The sequence below is a fragment of the Sorex araneus genome, chromosome 6, assembly GCF_027595985.1.
Source record: "Sorex araneus isolate mSorAra2 chromosome 6, mSorAra2.pri, whole genome shotgun sequence".
Classification (NCBI taxonomy): Eukaryota; Metazoa; Chordata; class Mammalia; order Eulipotyphla; family Soricidae; genus Sorex; species Sorex araneus.
Window position 1 is genome coordinate 148,650,700 of NC_073307.1, and position 18,119 is coordinate 148,668,818.

Here is an 18,119-nt window from a genome sequence, read left to right on the forward strand (position 1 = left end):
GTCACCAACCCTCGTGGCTTCCCCACAACCAGACAGATTTCAATAGAAACATCCTGGGGTTGGCGAGACAGGATGGCAGGTAAGACACCGCCTTGCCTGTGGCCGACCCAGCCTCCCCAAGGGTCTCCCTTCTCCCTGCCAAGCTTTCCTACTATTTTCTCTTGTTGGGTTGAAACGGAACATACGGGGGCCAGAGAGGTAGCCCAGCAGGGCTTACCTGGCACGCTCCCAACCTGGGTTCCACCCCTGGCAGCCCAAATGGTTCCCTGAGCACCACCAGGAGTGATTCCTGAGTGCAGAGCCAGGAGGAAGCCCTGAGCACTGCTGGGTGTAGCCCCAAAACCAAGGAGGGAGAGGGAGAGGGAGAGGAAAAGGGAGAGGGAGAGGGAGAGGGAGAGGGAGAGGGAGAGGGAGAAGAAGAGGGAGAGGGAGAGGGAGAGGGAGAGGGAGAGGAATATGTGAATATAGGAATATGTGAATCTACACGGCCTCTGAGTTCCTCGGTGGGGCCAGAGCGATAACACAGCAGGATGCCTTGCACGTGGCCAACCTGACACTGCCTTGCCTGTGGCCGACCCAGACACAGGTGGGTCAATCCCCAGCCTCCCCAAGGGTCTCCCCTTGGGGAGAGGGAGGGGGAGAGGGAGAGGGAGGGGGAGAGGGAGAGGGAGAGGGAGAGGGAGAGGGAGAGGAGGAAATAGCGGGGCTGGGCATTGGGAAACAGACAATACAATGGGGAAATGTGTTCAAAGAAAGCGCAACCCAGGCCAGAGCGATAGCACAGCCCACTGTGAGGGCGTTTGCCTTGCAGGCTGCGGACCCAAGTTCCATGCCCAGCATTCCACATGGTCCCCCGAGCACCACCAGGAGTAATTCCTGAGTGCAGAGGAACCCCTGAGCATCGCTGGGTGTGCCCCAAAAAGAAAAAAAAAGAAAGTGCACCCGGCTGCAGCCCTGTGGGAGGAGGGAGAGGACTGTGGGTGCCAGGAAAGCCTCGATCCTGCCTTTCCCTGCACGTCGCTCTCCCTGTCACCCTGCACCCTCATCAGCTGCCGAATGGCTTCGCCTTCTCCAGAATGAGGAGGAGAGCAGGAAGAGGATGCTGACAAGGACGGCACGCTTATGGGTTCTGTGTGCAGCTCAGCCCTGGGGGGGCCTCGTTTAACCCTGCAGCAGTTGCCCAGGGATTCTTGGTTCCATTCCGGGACTGAGAGAGCAGAATTGCAGGGTGCTGAAATCACTTCCAAGGGCGCGGAACCAGCCAGTGGTGAAACCAGGTCAAATGCAGGCCTGTTGGACTCCTCGACACGTGCTCTGAGCCACAGATGAATCTAACTATTTATTTGCTTTTGGTTTGGGGGCCGCACCCATTGGTGCTCAGGGCTTACTCCCACATCTGTGATCAGGGATGACTCCTGGCGGGGCCTGGGGGGGGGGTCACATGTGCCGCTGAGGATTGAACTCAGGTTGGCCACGTGCAAGGCATCCTGCTGTGTTATCGCTCTGGCCCCACCGAGGAACTCAGAGGCCGTGTAGATTCACATATTCCTATGGCTGCACTTGCATTCACAAAAGCTTACATTTCCTATAAAATGATGGAAGTTACTTAAAGGTGGGTGCTCTGATCAGAGCCTTCAAGGTAGTTCTCACACAGGCCTGGAAAAAATTGCTAGCCCACTTATCCTTCACGAGAGGCGATGCCAACTGGTAACTCGTCACGACTCGGGAAGGCGGGAACCTGGTTTTGCATCTCCTCTGGAAGATGCAGAGTTGTAGGGCCTCAGGAACAAAAGCACCTGCCTTGCCAGGGTGGGGCTGAGAGCTTCAGCGCTGCCACAGACACTGAGTGTGGGCCCGGGGGTTCTGTTGTCGGGAACCCGAGCACTGCCACAAAGTCTGTGATCTCTGGCCCACAGTGGCCAAGAATGTGCCAGCACTACAGAGTGCGTGAGCCCTAAACCACAGAGATAGTACAGTGGGCAGGGTGCTAGCCTTGCTGGTGGCCAAGCCAGATCCCCCAAGCGCTACTCCCTAAACAGGAGTCAGCCAGGAGTAAGCCCTGAGCACCACTGGCTGTGGCCCCCAAACCAAAACCAAAACCAAAAATCAAAAGAACCGATGCAACCCCTGGTGAGCACTACAAATGAGAAAATAGGCTCGGGGCTGGAGAGATGATGTAGTGGTAAGACTTTTTGCCCTGGATGCAACCAAACCAGATTCGATCCCCAGAATCCCATATGGTCCCCAAATCCTAGCAAGAGTGAACCCTGGGCCCAGAGCCAGGAGAAACCCCTGAGCACTGCTGGCCTAGCCCCCAAAATAAAATAATAAAATAAAAAACAAAACCTGGATAGACACTGAGGTCAGGAGCAGTCCCTGTGAGGTCGGATGAGCACAGAGTGAGAACCACTGTAAGCCGCAGAGCACTGCAGAACGGGTGTGAGCACAACTCAGACATGTGGGCCCAAACGAGCACCACTGCCCAGGGTGTACACATCACGGCCATGTGCATGTGGGACCCCAAAGGAGGAAATAGTTATCTCAATTAAAAAATATTTAAAAATAGAAACAGAACCAGGGATATACCCTGTCGCATGTTCGTTGTCCTTTATTTCTTTTTCTTTTCTTTTTTTCTTTTTGGGTCACACCCAGCAATGCTCAGGGGTTACTCCTGGCTTTGCCTGGCGGTGCTTGGGGGACCATATGGGATGCCGGGGATTGAACCCAGGTCGGCCGTGTGCAAGGCAAATGCCCTACCCGCTGTGCTATCGCTCCGGCTCCGGATGTCCTTTCTTTCTCTCTTTCTCTCTTTCTTTCTCTCTCTTTCTTTTTTACTTTTCTTTCTCTTTCTTCCTTTCTCTCTTCCTTCCTTCCTTTCTCCCTTCCTTCCTTCCTTCCTTCCTTCCTTCCTTCCTTCCTTCCTTCCTTCCTTTCTTTCTTTCTTTCTTTCTTTCTTTCTTTCTTTCTTTCTTTCTTTCTTTCTTTCTTTCTTTCTTTCCTTTCTTTCTCTCTCTCTCTCTCTCTCTTTCTTTCTGCTGTATATCTTGGGAGAGTTACTGACCTTTTCTGGACCTCACATACAAAACAGTTGCACTGAATTAATGTGAAGACTAAATTGAGTCACGGGTATAAAGTCCTGAGAATTCTTTTGTTTGTTTGTTTCTGGGTCACACCCAGCGATGCACAGGGATTACTCCTGGCTCATGCACTCAGGAATCACGGAATCAGTCCTGGCAGTGCTCGGGGGACCATACGGGATGCTGGGAATTGAACCCAGGTCGGCCGCGTGCAAGGCAAACGCCCTACCCGCTGTGCTATCCTGTGCTATCATCTCTCCAGGCCCGGTTGTCCTTTCTTTCTCTCTTTCTTTCTTTCTTTCTTTCTTTCTTTCTTTCTTTCTTCTTTCTTTCTTTCTTTCTTTCTTTCTTTCTTTCTTTCTTTCTTTCTTTCTTTCTTTCTCTCTTTCTCTCTTTCTTTCTCTCTCTTTCTTTCTTTCTTTCTTTCTCTTTCTCTTTCTTTCTTTCTTTCTTTCTTTCTTTCTTTCTTTCTTTCTTTCTTTCTTTCTTCTTTTTTTCTTTCTTTCTCTCTCACTTTCTTCCTTCCTTCCTTCCTTCCTTCCTTCCTTCCTTCCTTCCTTCCTTCCTTCCTTTCTTTCTTTCTTTCTTTCTTTCTTTCTTTCTTTCTTTCTTTCTTTTTCTTTCTTTCTTTCTTTCTCTCTTTTTCTTTCTCTCTCTCTTTCTTTCTGCTGTATATCTTGGGAGAGTTACTGACCTTTTCTGGGCCTCACATACAAAACAGGGGCACTGAATTAATGTGAAGATTAAATTGAGTCACGGGTATAAAGTCCTGAGAATTTTTGTTTTTGGGAAACACCCATCTGAGGCTGGAACCTGGATGGTCCACACGCAAGCCAAGTGTCTGAACCCTAATACTATCTCCCCAGTCCTGTGCGGAGGATTCTCCCTGTCACCTCAGACCTCACCACTGGCGAATGAGGACTATGATATCAGTGGGCACTATTCATGTTATTCCTCAAGCCCCATCCTGAAGGCCTGTGAACTGCTTTAACTTTGGATCTTTCCCATTTAATCCTTTCCCTTGTTGCTACCTGTTCAGTTTCTTTTGGGTGGGGTGGGGGGTGGTGTTTGGGCCGTACCTGGCAGTGCTCAGGGCTTGCTCCTGGTTCTGTGCTCAGGGATCACTCCTGGTAGAGCTCAGGGGACCAGGCGGGCTGCCAGGGATGGAGCCCAGGTTGGGAGCATGCCAGGCAAGCGCCTTCCCTGCTGGGCTACCTTTTGGCCCCTGCACGTTCAGTTTCAACCTAACAATAGGATGTAACTGAAAAGCTTGAAAAGAAGATTCACATGCCTACAAAGGAAATGGTGGACTCAGTCCCCAGGTCATACTGGGTTCCTGCAGCAGCAGAGGAATTGTCTCACGTGCCCCAGACAGTGCTCAGGGCAAGGTAAGATGGACCTCTTGGAGCTGGAGAGAGAGTACCAGGGCTGAGGCACTTGCCTTTTTTTTTTTTTGCTTTTTTTTTTTTTTTTTTTTTGCTTTTTGGGTCACACCTGGCGATGCACAGGGGTTACTCCTGGCTCTGCACTCAGGAATCACCCCTGGCCGTGCTCAGGGGACCATATGGGATGCTGGGATTCGAACCCGGGTCGACCGCGTGTAAGGCAAACGCCCTACCCGCTGTGCTATCGCTCCAGCCCCCTTGCCTTTCATGTAGGCCAACTTGAGCACTGCCAGGGCTCATTCGTGAGAACAGACAAGGAAAAGTCCCTGAACACAGTTGGGTGTGGCCTCCCCACAAAAACCAAAACCGAAACAAAGGTTGTACCTCTTTTCTTTTTTTTTTTGTTTGCTTTTTGGGTCACACCTGGAGATGCTCAGGGGTTACTCCTGGCTCTGCACTCAGTAATCACCCCTGGCGGTACTCAGGGGACCATATGGGATGCTGGGAATCGAACCCGGGTCGGCCGCGTGCAAGGCAAACACCCTACCCGCTGTGCTATCGCTCCAGCCCCAAGGGTCGTACCTCTTGATCATGTTCCTGGTGTGCCAGATGCAAGGGAAGGAGTCCTTCAGCATGGTTTTATAATGCCTGTTCAAGTCCTTCCCAGCCAGCGAACACCGATAATTCCCCACGATCACGCCGTCGGGATTTAACATGGGGATCACTTTGAAGATAAAGAGGTCCCTGAGGAGCTGGGCGTCCGGGGAGCTGCTCAGGATGAAGTCCAAAAAGCCGTTCATGACCCACGAGCTGTTGCTTTCCCCGGGGTGGACTCGGGCGCTCAGCACCACCGCTTTCTTGGCCGCTGCCTCCTGAGGGGTCCGGGAGGGGTTGGTGATGGTGAGCAGGTAGACGGTGTTCCCGGCCAGGCTCCGGCACAACGTCCGCAGCTTGCAGAACTGGGACTGGACGGGGTTGTTGGCCACGGAGAGGAGGTAGCACCGCAGGTTGGTGTACGTGTAGGGGTAGAAGTGGGCAAAGTAGCACGTGTCGTCGTCGTGCGGGAACTGAACGGTCCACGTGAGGCAGTAGCAGGGCTGCTGCCCCTCCTCCACGGGGTTCCTGTAGTACCTGATCTCGCTGCCTTCTCTCCGCCAGCCGATGCGGTGCCTCTGGGCGTCGGCCTGGGAGTACAGGAGTGGCTTCATCCCCACGGCGTACAGGCTCTTGGGCTTGAGCAGGTTGACGATGGTGAAGCGATAGACGGCATCCTTTCTGGTGTTTTGAACTTGGAAATAGAACCACTGGGTGTGTTTGTTTGTGTAGAGGTCGGTCCGCAAGGTGAGTTCGTAGTCATAGGTGTCTCTGTGAGGGAGGAGAGAAAGGAATCTCTGGGACAGGTCGGAGACAAAAACTGATGTCACCACAGAAAGGCCACTTTGCCGAACCTTACTTCTCACGTTTACCTGGTTTCCAGTTCAGAGGCTAAATGAGCAGCCACTTGGGGCAACTAAGCTTATGTAGGGCTGGCCTTGCTCACCAGGGGCCCAGGTGACCCTCGGCACCACGTGGTCTCTCCTGAGCACTGCCAGGAGACCTGGCCAAAGAGTCAGGAGGAGTCACCAAACGTGGCCCAAGAAACAAACAAAAAAAACCCTCACCCAGGGGCTGGAGGGATCATATAGAGGGTAAGGTGTGTTGCCTTGCATGCAGCCAACCTGTGTTTGATCCCTGGCACCCCATAGGTTTTTGGTGTTTTGTTTTGTTTTGTTTTGTTTTGTTTGCTTTTTTGGGTCACACCCATCGATGCACAGGGGTTACTCCTGCCTCTACACTCAGGAATTACTCCTGGCAGTGCTGGGGAACCATATGGGACGCAGGGAATTGAGCCCAGGTTGACCGCATGCAAGGCAAATGCCCTACCCGCTGTGCTATCACTCCAGCCACCCCATAGGGACCCCTGAGCACCACCAGGAATAATTCCTGAGTGGAGAGCCAGGAGTAACCCCCTGAGCATTGCCGGGTGTGACCCAGAAACAAACAACAATAACAACAACAACAAAAGCAAACAAAAAAGAAATTAAAACCCCAAACCAGACGGAACCCAAACCTTCCCACTGCAGAACAGGCTGTCTGGGAGGGCTGCTGGGAGTCCTTTGGCAGCTGCGGATGCCCAGTGGCAGTTTCTAATCCCTTCCCGACATTTCTCGGGAGGTCAGTGAGCAGCAGGGGAGCCAGAGGTGGCTGCCCGCACCTCCTGGACATCACAGAGGAGGAGCTCCTGAGGCCTCCGGTGCCAGAAGAACGGAAGGAGCATCTCGGAATGCATTCACCTGGTTGGCAAGAAGTAGGGCTGGGCCGGGCAGTGAGCACCGAGGGCTGGAGCACATGCTGGAGCCCCAGGTTCAAACTCTGGCACCACCGTGGTTTTTTGAGCCTCTGCAAGAGTCACCCCTTCAGCAACAAGCTGTTTCCAGCCTCCAACACTTCCAGGTCTGACCCGGAAACCAACCAAGCACGGGTTGGGCACATGCGCTAAGCATGTGCTAGGCCCTAAGTCCAATCCACGGCACCAAATGGCCCCCTGAACACTGCCAGGTGTGGCCCCTGTTGCCCCCAGCACTGCTGGGCCTCACAGTACTTCACTACCAGGTCACTAAACCATCAGACCCTAGCCATGTAGGCCAAATATCCCCAGGAGGGACCCTAGGTCCTGGGCATGGCTTAGGGGCACCCCCCCAAAGTAATAATAATAAAGAAAAATAAATGGGGAACTTGTTGAAAATAAAAATACAAAATGAAGGTGACAAGTTTTTCCCCACACACCTATTACAGATACACAAGATAAGGGACGCAGTGATAGTGCAGCAGGTAGGACACTTACCTTGCACGAGGCCAACCCAGGTTCAATTGCCAGCATCCCATATGGTCCCCTAAGCCCTGACAGGAGTGATCCCTGAGCACTGCTGGGTGTGTCCCTCCCCCTCAAAAAGGAAATGCAAGGGGCTAGAGCCATAACACAGCTGGTAGGGCATTTGCCTTGTACGTGGCTGCCCCGGGTTCAATTCCCAGCATCCCATATGGTCCCCCGAGCACCGCCAGGAGTAATTCCTGAATGCAGAGCCAGGAGTAACCCCTGTGCATTGCTGGTGTGACTCCAAAAAAAAAAGGAAATGCAAGCTAAAATGCTTGTCTCCCTCTATCTCATCCATACTCGGGTGCAGAGAGATAGGCCTGACACTGCTGATAGGAACGAAAATCAAAGAGGAGCACCATCAGGAGGGAGACAGCCAGTTCAGGGGGCTGGAGCTCAGGCTCACCCTGCAGGAAGTCCCCATCCTGTCAGACCACCATTAGGAATGGTCTCTGAGCACTTAGCTGGGAGTAGCCCTGAGCACCACCGGGGTGTGGCCCCCACATAAATGGATAAACAAATGAAGAAGTGCAATCTGGCACTGGCTAGCAGCAGGTGACACACTCAGACTCAGCTGCCCCAACAAGTCACTCCCCCAACCACAGTGACTCACAACTGAAAATCGAGAGGAGTGCCAATTCTGTTCATTCAATAAACTGAAAATCATAAATAACTCGAAGCTGGAGAGATAATCCAGTGGGTAGGCGCTGGCTTTGCCCATGGCCAACCTGGTTTAATTCCAGGCTCCCCATATGGTCCCCGGATCTCGCCAGGAGTAGTCCTGAAGCACAGAGCCAGGAGGAAGCCCTGAACACTGCCGGGTGTGGCCCAAAATGCAAAAAACAAACAAATTATTTCCCATCAGCCGGGAACAGGAAAAATGAAATAGGCAATGTTCAGAAAACAGAAGAATGCACACTATTAAAGTGAAAGCATCAGGGAGCTGGAGAGATGGTGTAGTGAATAAGGCACTGCCTAGCACACTGCTGACGGGGGGCCAATTCCTGGCACGCCGTGTGGTCCCCCGAGCCTGCCAGGATGACCCCTGAGTGTAGAGCCAGGAATAAGCCCTGCCCCACTCTGGGTGTGGCCCAGACACCAAATAAATAAGTAAGTAAATAACATAAAGGTATCAATTTGTGGTTCTGACAGAAAAAAACCACTGACAGTTCGTTAAAGGAAAAAACAGCAATTTGGGGCTGGAGCAATCGCACAGTGGGTAGGGCATTTGCCTTGCACGAGGCCAACCTGGGTTCGAATCCCAGCATCCCATATAGTCCCCTGAGCACCGCCAGGAGTAATTCCTGAGTGCATGAGCCAGAAGTGACCCCTGTGCAACGTTGGGTGTGACCCAAAAGGCAAAACACAAACAAACAAACAAACAAACCAGCAATTTGTAAAACAATAAAAGTACTCTTTTTCGTTTGTTTGTTTCTGGACCACAAGCAGCTATGCTCAGGGCTTCCTCCTGACTCTGCACTCCGGGATCACTCCTGGAAGCCTGGAAGTGCTGCGGAACCATTTGCAATGCTGGGGATTGAACCCAGGTCAGCCTCATGCAAGGCAAATGCCCTGATTGCTGTACTACTGCTCTGACCCCATATGCATGTATTTATTATTATTATTGGTTTTGAGGTCACATGCACAGTGCTTGGGGCTACTCACGGTACACTCTATTTTGTTTTTGTTTTTTTGCTTTTTGGGTCACACCCGGCGATGCACAGGGGTTACTCCTGGCTCATGCACTCAGGAATAACTCCTGGCAGTGCGCGGGGGACCATATGGGATGCTGGGAATTGAATTCGGGTCTGCGGCGTGCAAGGCAAACGCCCTACCCACTGTGCTATTGCTCCAACCCCTCACGGTACACTCTGATGGAGATGAATGGGACTGCTTCTGGTGGTGCTTGGGGGACCAGGAGGTGCTAGTGACAGAACCCAGTCCTGCTTGCAGAGCATGTGCCCTTTGTGTCATGCCCGTGGCTCCCGCTAGGATCTATGCTTTCAGGCCATATCTGCCACTGCTTGGGGACTGCTTCTGGCAGTGCTCTGGGGACCAGGAGGTGGTGGGATCAAACCTAGAACTGCATCATGCAAAGCATGGCTTTACCCAGTCAGCTCTTCTGGGTAGAAGCCCTCAAACGAACATAATTAGGTGAGTATTGATTTCTTTTATAAAAAAAAAAATTTAGAGGGGCCGGAGAGATAGCACAGCGGGTAGGGCGTTTGCCTTGCACGCGGCCGACCCGGGTTCGATTCCCAGCATCCCATATGGTCCCCCAAGCACCGCCAGGAGTAATTCCTGAGTGCAAAGCCAGGAGTAACCCCTGAGCATCGCTGGGTGTGACCCAAAAAGCAAAAAAAAAAAATTTAGAATTTTTTTTTTTTTGCTTTTATTTTGGTGTCACGCCCAGCAGTGCTCAGGGGCTACTCTTGACTTAGAACTCAAGGCAAGTTCCTGGAAGTACAGGGGAACCCTGGCTGGTCCCAGGAATTGAGCCTGGTCCCTTCTGCTTGCAAAGCACGTGCTCCAGCTTGCTGAGGTATTTCTCCAGCCCATTAAAAAAAAAAAATTTTATTGGGGTCGGAGAGATGGTGCAGCAGGTAAGTCACTCGCCTTGCATGTGGCCAATTCAGGCTCTATCCCCAGCATCCCGTATGGTCCCCTGAACACCGCCAGGAGTTAATTCCTGAGCACTGGAGCCAGGAGTAAGCCCTGAACATCGCTAGTTATCACTCCAAACCAAGTTATTATTTTTTGTTTTGTGTCTTTAGAACACACCCGGCTGTGCTCAGGATCCTGGCTGTGTGCTCAGGGATCACTCTTGGTGGCACTCGGGGATACCATATGGGATACCGGGGATCAAACTGGGGCTGGCCAAATGCAAGGCAAGTGCCTTAACTCCCGCATTATTTCTCTGGCCCTCCGGTGCATTTTCAGATAAATATTTTTCGGAGGGGTGGGGGTCAATTTTATATAATCATTCCATTCTTCACCTTCCTCAGAAGCAAGTCCCACCCGGTCTTTTTCGGAAACACCGCCAGGGGCTCATCTGCCTCCTACCCCCGCTCAGCTCCCGGCCCCGCCGGGAGGAGGCGCTCGCGCTACTCACACGCGGACGGCTTTCTGCAGGTTCCCACTCTCAAACCTCGATTCGAACAGCAGCGTCTCATCTTCCGGTCCTTCCAACGGGACGGCCAGCCTCTTGATCGCTCCTCGCCGGCCTCCCACTCTGGAGCTGGTGAAGTAGGAATCCTCCCTGGGTGCTGCAGGGGAGAGGGCTGCTGAGGCCGCTCCCCCCTCCCCCGGCCGCCGCCGCTCAGCCCGCGCAGATTCAGTGAACCCCTTCATCAAGCCGCCGCTTTAGCACCCTGACCTCGGGGCTGTGGTTGGTGCCGGCCACCCCACATTCAGAGAGGGGCCATCATGCAGGCATCAATCAATGTGGCAAACAACATCGTTTTTTTCCACGACCTTGAAGTGACTTAGAGCACTTGTGTATCTTTGAAATCTCAAATATTGCTTATTCCCTTTTCAACCCGAATTTTTTTTTGGGGGGGGAGCCGGAGAGATAGTACAGAGGGTAAGAATCTTTGTCTTGGGGGCTGGAGCGATAGCACAGCGGGTAGGGCGTTTGCCTTGCACGCAGCCGACCCGGGTTCGATTCCCAGCATCCCATATGGTCCCCTGAGCACCGACAGGAGTAATTCCTGAGTGCAGAGTCAGGGGTAACCCCTGTGCATCGCCGGGTGTGACCCAAAAAGTAAAAAAAGAAGAAAAGAATCTTTGTCCTTTATCTTGTCTTGCATGTGCCCGACCCAGGCATGATCCCTAGTACCGCATACGGTTCCCCAAGCCCTTCCAGAAAACACAGAGCGAAGCGAGCCCCTCCAGAAAACACAGAGCGAAGCACTGAGCACCAGTGGGTGCTCAACTGCACTCAGCCGCTGTGCTCAACATAACCACAACAACCTCAAACCCCGAAAACAACAATTACAATACAAAACAATCCAAAAGCCCAGTAAAATCCAACCCTCAAACAACACCTATTTATTAATTTGACAATCCGCGAAGAAAAGAGAAAACGTCACCTTGTATCGTTTTTGGCATATTCTTCCAGATTTAAATTTATAAAAATAAAAATTTGAGGGGCTGGAGTGATAGCACAGCGGGTAGGGCGTTTGCCTTGCACGCGGCCAACCCGGGTTCGATTCCCAGCATCCCATATGGTCCCCCAGCACCGCCAGGAGTGATTCCTGAGTGCAGAGCCAGGAGTAACCCCTGTGCATCGCTGGGTGTGACCCCCCCAAAAAATAAAATAAAAACAAAATTTGAGAAGAATGGCACGGGTGGACCTGCCTAAGAAGGGAACCCAAGCACCTTAGGGCTTAGTGAAAGGCTTGTGATCATGGGTCTGGAGTAACAGTACAGTGGGGAGGGCATTTGCCTTGCACACGGCCAACCTGAGTTTGATCCCAGCACCTCATATAGTTCCTTAAGTTCTCTCCAGGAGTAATTCCTGAGTGCAGAGACAGGAGCAAGCCTTGACCACCACCAGGGGTCGCCCCAAAACCAAATAAATAAAGGCTTATGATTAAAAAAAAAAACTTTATTAAAATGTTGGTAAGGGGACTGGAGAGATAGTTCTGCAGGTATGGTGCTTACTTTGCACATGATTGCTGAACTAGGTTCAATTCCCAGCACCCCATATGGTCCCCAGAGCCTGCCAGGACGGGATACTCTCGGTAGCTTGTCGGGCTCTCCAAGAGGTAGCTGAGTGCAGAGCCAGGAGTAAGCCCCAAACACCACCAGGTGTCGCCCAAACCCCCAAATAAGTAAGTGAATGAATGAATACATAAATAAAGTCTTATCATCAAACCTTTATTAAAGTGTAGCTCAGGGATCTGAAGTTCAGCGGGTAGGGTGCTTGCCTTGCACACGGTAAAATCAAATTCAATTCCCCATATGGTCTCCCAAGCATACCAGGGGTGATCCCTGAGCTAGCTCAGAGGCAGGAGTAAACCCTGAGCACTTGACCTCAAAACAAATAAAATGAAGCTAAGGGAGGGAGAGATATAACTGGGGTTAAGGCCTTGCAAATGGCTTCCCAGTTTGATTGCCCCACCAGGTGTGATCCTCTCCCCAAACTAAACCAAAAAAGGCATAAAATTAAGCTAAAACTTTATAGCTTTATATATAAACACACAAACTATATGATCCCCCAAGTCCCACCAGGAATGATCCCTGAGCGCAGAACTAGGGCTAAGCTCTGAGCACCACTGGTTGTGCCCTCCTCCCTAGTAAAAAAGTTGCATTACAGTACAGTACTGATGTATCAGGACACAGCTGTTTGCCTTGCACGTGCCGACCCGGGTTCGATTCCTCTGTCCCTCTTGGAGAGCCTGACAAGCTACTGAGAGTATCCCGTCCACACAGCAGAGCCTGGCAAGCTACCCGTGGCGTATTCGATATGCCAAAACCAGTAACAACAATCTCACAGTGGAGACGATACTGGTGCCCACTTCAAGCAAATTGATGAACAACGGGATGACAGTGCTACGTGCTACTGATGTATCATCATCATCATATTAAATGTTTTATTGTTGTCGGGTAGGTACAAAGTTCTGTAAAAAGATATGGGGTATATCTCTAGGAAGTCTGCAATTTTTGTTTTGTTTTGTTTTTATGCGGCCTCTCCAAGCAGTGCTCAGGGCTTACTCCTAGCCCTGAGGGTTTACTCCATGCTTGGGCCACCATGTAGGGTGCTGGGGATCTAAGCTGGGGTCTGCATGTGCAAGGCAGACACCTTACCCACTGGTATTCTCTTTAGCCAAGGGCAAGTCTGCAATTTAATGCAGAAACCTTCTAGTAAATGATAGTTATCTGCACAGGGAACAAAGTATTGCATAGAGTGCATACAGAAAAGAAGTGTTAAGTTTCCCCAGGATCCACCATCTGATTTTCAGAATGAGAAAGAGAAAACTATAAAACAAACCTGGAATGATTAAGGAGAAGGAACTTCCATTTTCAGTTATAGTGAAAGTTTCAGGCTTAGAGATCATGCATACCAGGGCCCATTCAGGTTGATCTAGAAAAACACTCTGGAAGTTTTCAAATCACATTAAGGGCTGGAGAGATAGTACAATGGGCAGGGCACTGCCTTGCACATGGCCAATATGATCCCCTGAGTGATCCTGGGCAAAGTCAGGAGTAAGCTCTGAGTAACCACCAGGTGTGATCCAAAAAAACAAACCAAAAAAAAAAAAACCAGGTTAATTATTGAAAATATTTACTAGAACTGTCATGACTGATTACTCACTGGTATAAAGAAAATACTTGATGAGACCAGAAAGATATTACAAGTGGCTAGGGCATTTGCCTTGCACGCAGACAACCCAGGTTCAATCACTAGCATCCCATATGGTCCCTGGAGGACCACCAGGATTAATTCTTGAGCACAGGTCCAGGAGTATCTGGGCATTGCCGGGTGTGACCCCCCCACCCTTCCTCCCAAAGAAGACAATACCTGAATCTAATTGGTAGACAACTCTGCCTTTTTCCTCTCCTACAATTTCTGGTAACTTTTCATTTCCTGTAGGTTGATAAAAATATTCTGGATGAGGTGGAATCCACTCTGAAAAAAAACAAAAGTAGAAAGTAGTGTGAGAGAGAGAGAGAGAGAGAGAGAGAGAGAGAGAAGAGAGGGAGATTACTGCTGGTAGGGCATGTGCCTTACACCATCCTGACCTGGTCTCAATCCCTGGCACCCCAAATGGTCTTGAGCCCTCTCAGGAGGAATCTCTGAGTAGAGAACCCGGAGTAAGCCCCAAGTACTCCTGGGTGTGGCTCTAAAACCAAAACAACAACAACAAAAAAAATACTATCAAAGATTTTTTTTTTTCTTTTTTGGGTCACACCCAGCGATGCTCAGGGGTTACTCCTGGCTCTGCACTCAGGAATTACTCCTGGCAGTGCTTGGAGGACCATATCGGATGCCGGGGATCGAACCCGGGTCGGCTGCATGCAAGGCAAACGCCCTACCCGCTGTGCTATCGCTCCGGCCCCACTATCAAAGATTCTTAATCAGAACTAATATGAAATTGTACTGGACTTAACAGATCAAGCGAGGGGCTGGGTGCATGCTTAGCATGCAAGAGGCCTGGGATTAACCCTGGAACTGCTCACTCTTCCACATGCAAAATGTGTGCTCCAGCCTTCGGAGATATCTCTTTGGATCCAAAGCTTTAAATAAATAAAAATTTAATAAATAAAATTTAAAAATTTTTATTTTATTTATTAAATTTAAAAATTAAAAATTGGGGCTGGAGCAATAGCACAGCGGGTAGGGCGTTTGCCTTGCACGCGGCCGACCCAGGTTCGATTCCCAGCATCCCATATGGTCCCCTGAGCACCACCAGGGGTAATTCCTGAGTGCAGAGCCAGGAGCAACCCCTGTGCATCTCGGGGTGTGACCCAAAAAGCAAAAAAAAAAAAAAAAAAAAAATTAAAAATTAAAAAGAAGTCAGAGGAGCCGCAAGATAGTTCAGTGGGCTGGGCCGAGGCTTTGCAGGCAGGCGGTCCAAGTCTGACCCTCAAGACCCCACCAAGTTTCCCTGAGCAAGCCTGGACCACGGGAGCAAACTTGGAGCCATGTCTAGCCCCTGAGCACTGCGAGATGCGGCTGAAACTCTGGAAGCAGAAAGGAAAAAAGAAAAGAAAAAAATAGACAGTGGCTTCCACAGCCTTCTAGAGCTCACACACATGCCTGCTAGACAGAGGGTTTCAGCACTGATAGGAGTCTCAACTTTCAATGCGACCCACTCCTGGAAAACGCTTCATAAAATAAATGCTGATGTTGTACTGGCACCAACGGTTAGTTCAAAGATGTGGCTGTCATTGCCAAGGAGCCCCACTGGGCAGGGGGGAAGCAGCAGTTCCTTTGCAGCTGTAAGGTTCTGGGTTCAATCCTTGACGTCGTGTGGTTGCAAAGCACCGCCAGGAACAGCCCCCACAACAAAGAAAGTGTCTGCAGTTCATAAAAAGCTCCAACAAGTGTTAACCTGGGCAGCATGGAAGATTGGATCGATATGGGGAAGATCAGCCTGGCCCCTGAGAAAGGCTCACATGTGGATTTGTGGAGGGCTCTGTGAAATACAAAACCCCCAAACTCCAGCAAATTCAAAAAAATTTTTTTTTTTTTTTGCTTTTTGGGTCACACCCAGCGATGCTCAGGGGTTACTCCTGGCTTTGCACTCAGGAACTACTCCTGGTGGTGCTTGGGGGACCATATGGGATGCCGGGGATCGAACCCGGGTTGGCCGAGTGCAAGGCAAACGCCCTACCCGCTGTGCTATCGCTCCGGCCCCAGCAAATTCAAAAATTTAACGGACAGGGACCAGAACGATAGTACTGCAGGTAGGGCAGGGGCCAGGATGATAGAATGCAGGTAGGGCACTTGCCTTGCATGCAGCTGACCCAGGGTTGACCACTGGCATCCCACATCATCCCCCAAGCCTGTCAGAAGTGACCCCCACGTGTAGAGCCAGGAGTAAGCCTGGGAACCACCAGGTGTGGCCCCAAGACAAAAAATACGAAAAAAAGTTCAGTTCTGGTAATAAAGCCAGTTGGGAAAGTGTACACACAACACCGGAGTCACTGTACCAATATGATGAACGTGTTCCTTGATGACTTCACATTCTATTGGCCATTTTGGCACCTGTGGGGTCCCGTCTCTTGAGCAAAGGCCGAAGAGATCTCGGGGTTCTCGGAGACGTGGGATTACTTCTCCAAACTCATCATAAAGCAGCTGTTTGCTCTTAAGATGGGATGAGTTCAGCACAAGGGAATCTGCAAAAGGCAAAGGGAACGGTGAAGAGCGTTCTCAGAGGGACCAGAACCGCTAAGTAACTAAGTGACCGTATGGAAATATGCGCAGGAGGCTGGAGACAGTCCAGAGGTGAAGGCACTTGCCTTGCAGCCTGCCAACCGTGGTTTGATTCCCGGCAACGCCAGGTGTGGCACAAATACGCCCCCCCACCCCACTGCCACCAAATAAAATAAAGTTGGGGCTGGAGAGATAGCACAACAGGTAAGGTACTTGGTCTCGCATACAGCCGACCCAAATTGCATGGCACCCATCTGCACTCCCTGAACGCAGGGCCAGGAGTAAGCCTTGAGCAACGCTGAGTTTGACCGCCCCTGTGCCCTGACCAATAAATAAATATATAAATAAAAGGAAAATAATGAAATGAGTGCAGACATGCAATTCCGTGACATGGCCCTCTTTAAGGAAATTTATCTCAAGAGGACAGCATCACAGTGATAAAATGCTTAAGAGACAAAAGTGTAGTCTATTAAATATTTGGATATGAAGTTTTATAGATAGGAGAAATTTTTTATTTTTTTTTTATTTTTTTTTTTTTTGGTCACACCCAGCGATGCTCAGGGGTTACTCCTGGCTCTTCACTCAGGAATTACCCCTGGCGGTACTCAGGGGACCATATGGGATGCTGGGATTAGAACCCGGGTCGGCCGCGTGCAAGGCAAATGCCCTACCCGCTGTGCTATCGCTCCAGCCCAAGAGAAATTTTTTTTAAGTCAAAGCTGGGGGCAAAAATATTAAATCAAAGCTAATGTGTCTGTAACATTTTAGCTGTTTTGCAAATGAAGGAAAAGTTTGTGTATTTTGTTCTTTTTATTTGAAGAGAGGTAACAGGGGTAACTTCCCAGCCAATCTGTTAATGTTTTAGAAAAAAATATATACATGTGTATATATATAAAACATTTTTTTTAATCAGGGCCAGAGTTATAGTACAGTGGGTAGGGCATTTGCCTTGCACATGGCTGACCTGGGTTCAATGTTTGGCATCCCTGAGCACTGCCAGGACTAATTCCTGAGTGCAGAGCCAGGAGTAACCCCTGAGCATCGCCGGGTATGACCTCCCGCCCAAAAAATAAAGAAAAAAGAAAGTTTTTTAACGTTATGTTTAAGAGTGAAAACTATGTACAGATTAAAATTTAAGTTTATAACATATAAACACTCAAAGCACAGGAACATATAAAACAGAGAAGGAATGAGAAGCAGCAGGCCTAGAGCTTGGAAAATAGAAAATGAGAAAAAAAGGCGGGGGGGGGGGGAAGATAGTCTTTCAGGGCTCTGGACACACACACACACACACACACACACACACACACACACACACACACACACACACACACACACACACACACACACACACACACACACACACACACACACACACACACACACACACACACACACACACACACACACGCAGGCTTTCCGGAAGAAAGCATATGGGACGAAGCAGGGAAGCAGGTTGTAGGGTGTGCAAAGTCCCGGTTGGTGTCCGCTCGGGGAAGGACCGGAAATACCTCTGTTCAGTGCTTCTCTCCGCCGCTGCTCGGTTGAAGACAGACATCGAGGCCCTAGGAAGAGGAAGGAGCAGGGTTGGTCCTCGGGACCCTCGCCGTCCCCTTCGACGCACCTCTCTCCCTTATCCGTTTCCTCCTTCCACCTCCACTCTGGGCCCCTGCGTTTCTGTGTTTGGGGAGGACAGACACACTGGTTTGGGGGTCACTTCCAGCCGCACTTGGAGGAACACGTAGTCCTGGGCTTGGACCCGGGGCTCCCTCGGGCAGAGCATGCGCCCCAGTCCTCCGAGCCGCCTCTCCTCTCTATTTCCGTCTGTCTCTAAATTGTTGGGTTGGGGGGTTTGCCTT

At 50.5% G+C, this 18,119-nt stretch overlaps 1 protein-coding gene across 1 annotated transcript in view; it reads right to left on the reverse strand.

Moving 5' to 3' along the window:
- Positions 1-18,119, reverse strand: part of AGBL2 (AGBL carboxypeptidase 2) — a 49,273-nt gene that overhangs the window by 23,109 nt on the left and 8,045 nt on the right. The window contains exons 5-9 of the mRNA XM_055141656.1: positions 17,772-17,825; positions 16,038-16,223; positions 13,903-14,010; positions 10,489-10,642; positions 5,045-5,827 (exon numbers count right to left, since the gene is read on the reverse strand). Of these exons, the coding sequence (XP_054997631.1) occupies positions 5,045-5,827; positions 10,489-10,642; positions 13,903-14,010; positions 16,038-16,223; positions 17,772-17,825 (1,285 nt within the window). The remainder of the gene's footprint in view (positions 1-5,044; positions 5,828-10,488; positions 10,643-13,902; positions 14,011-16,037; positions 16,224-17,771; positions 17,826-18,119) is intronic.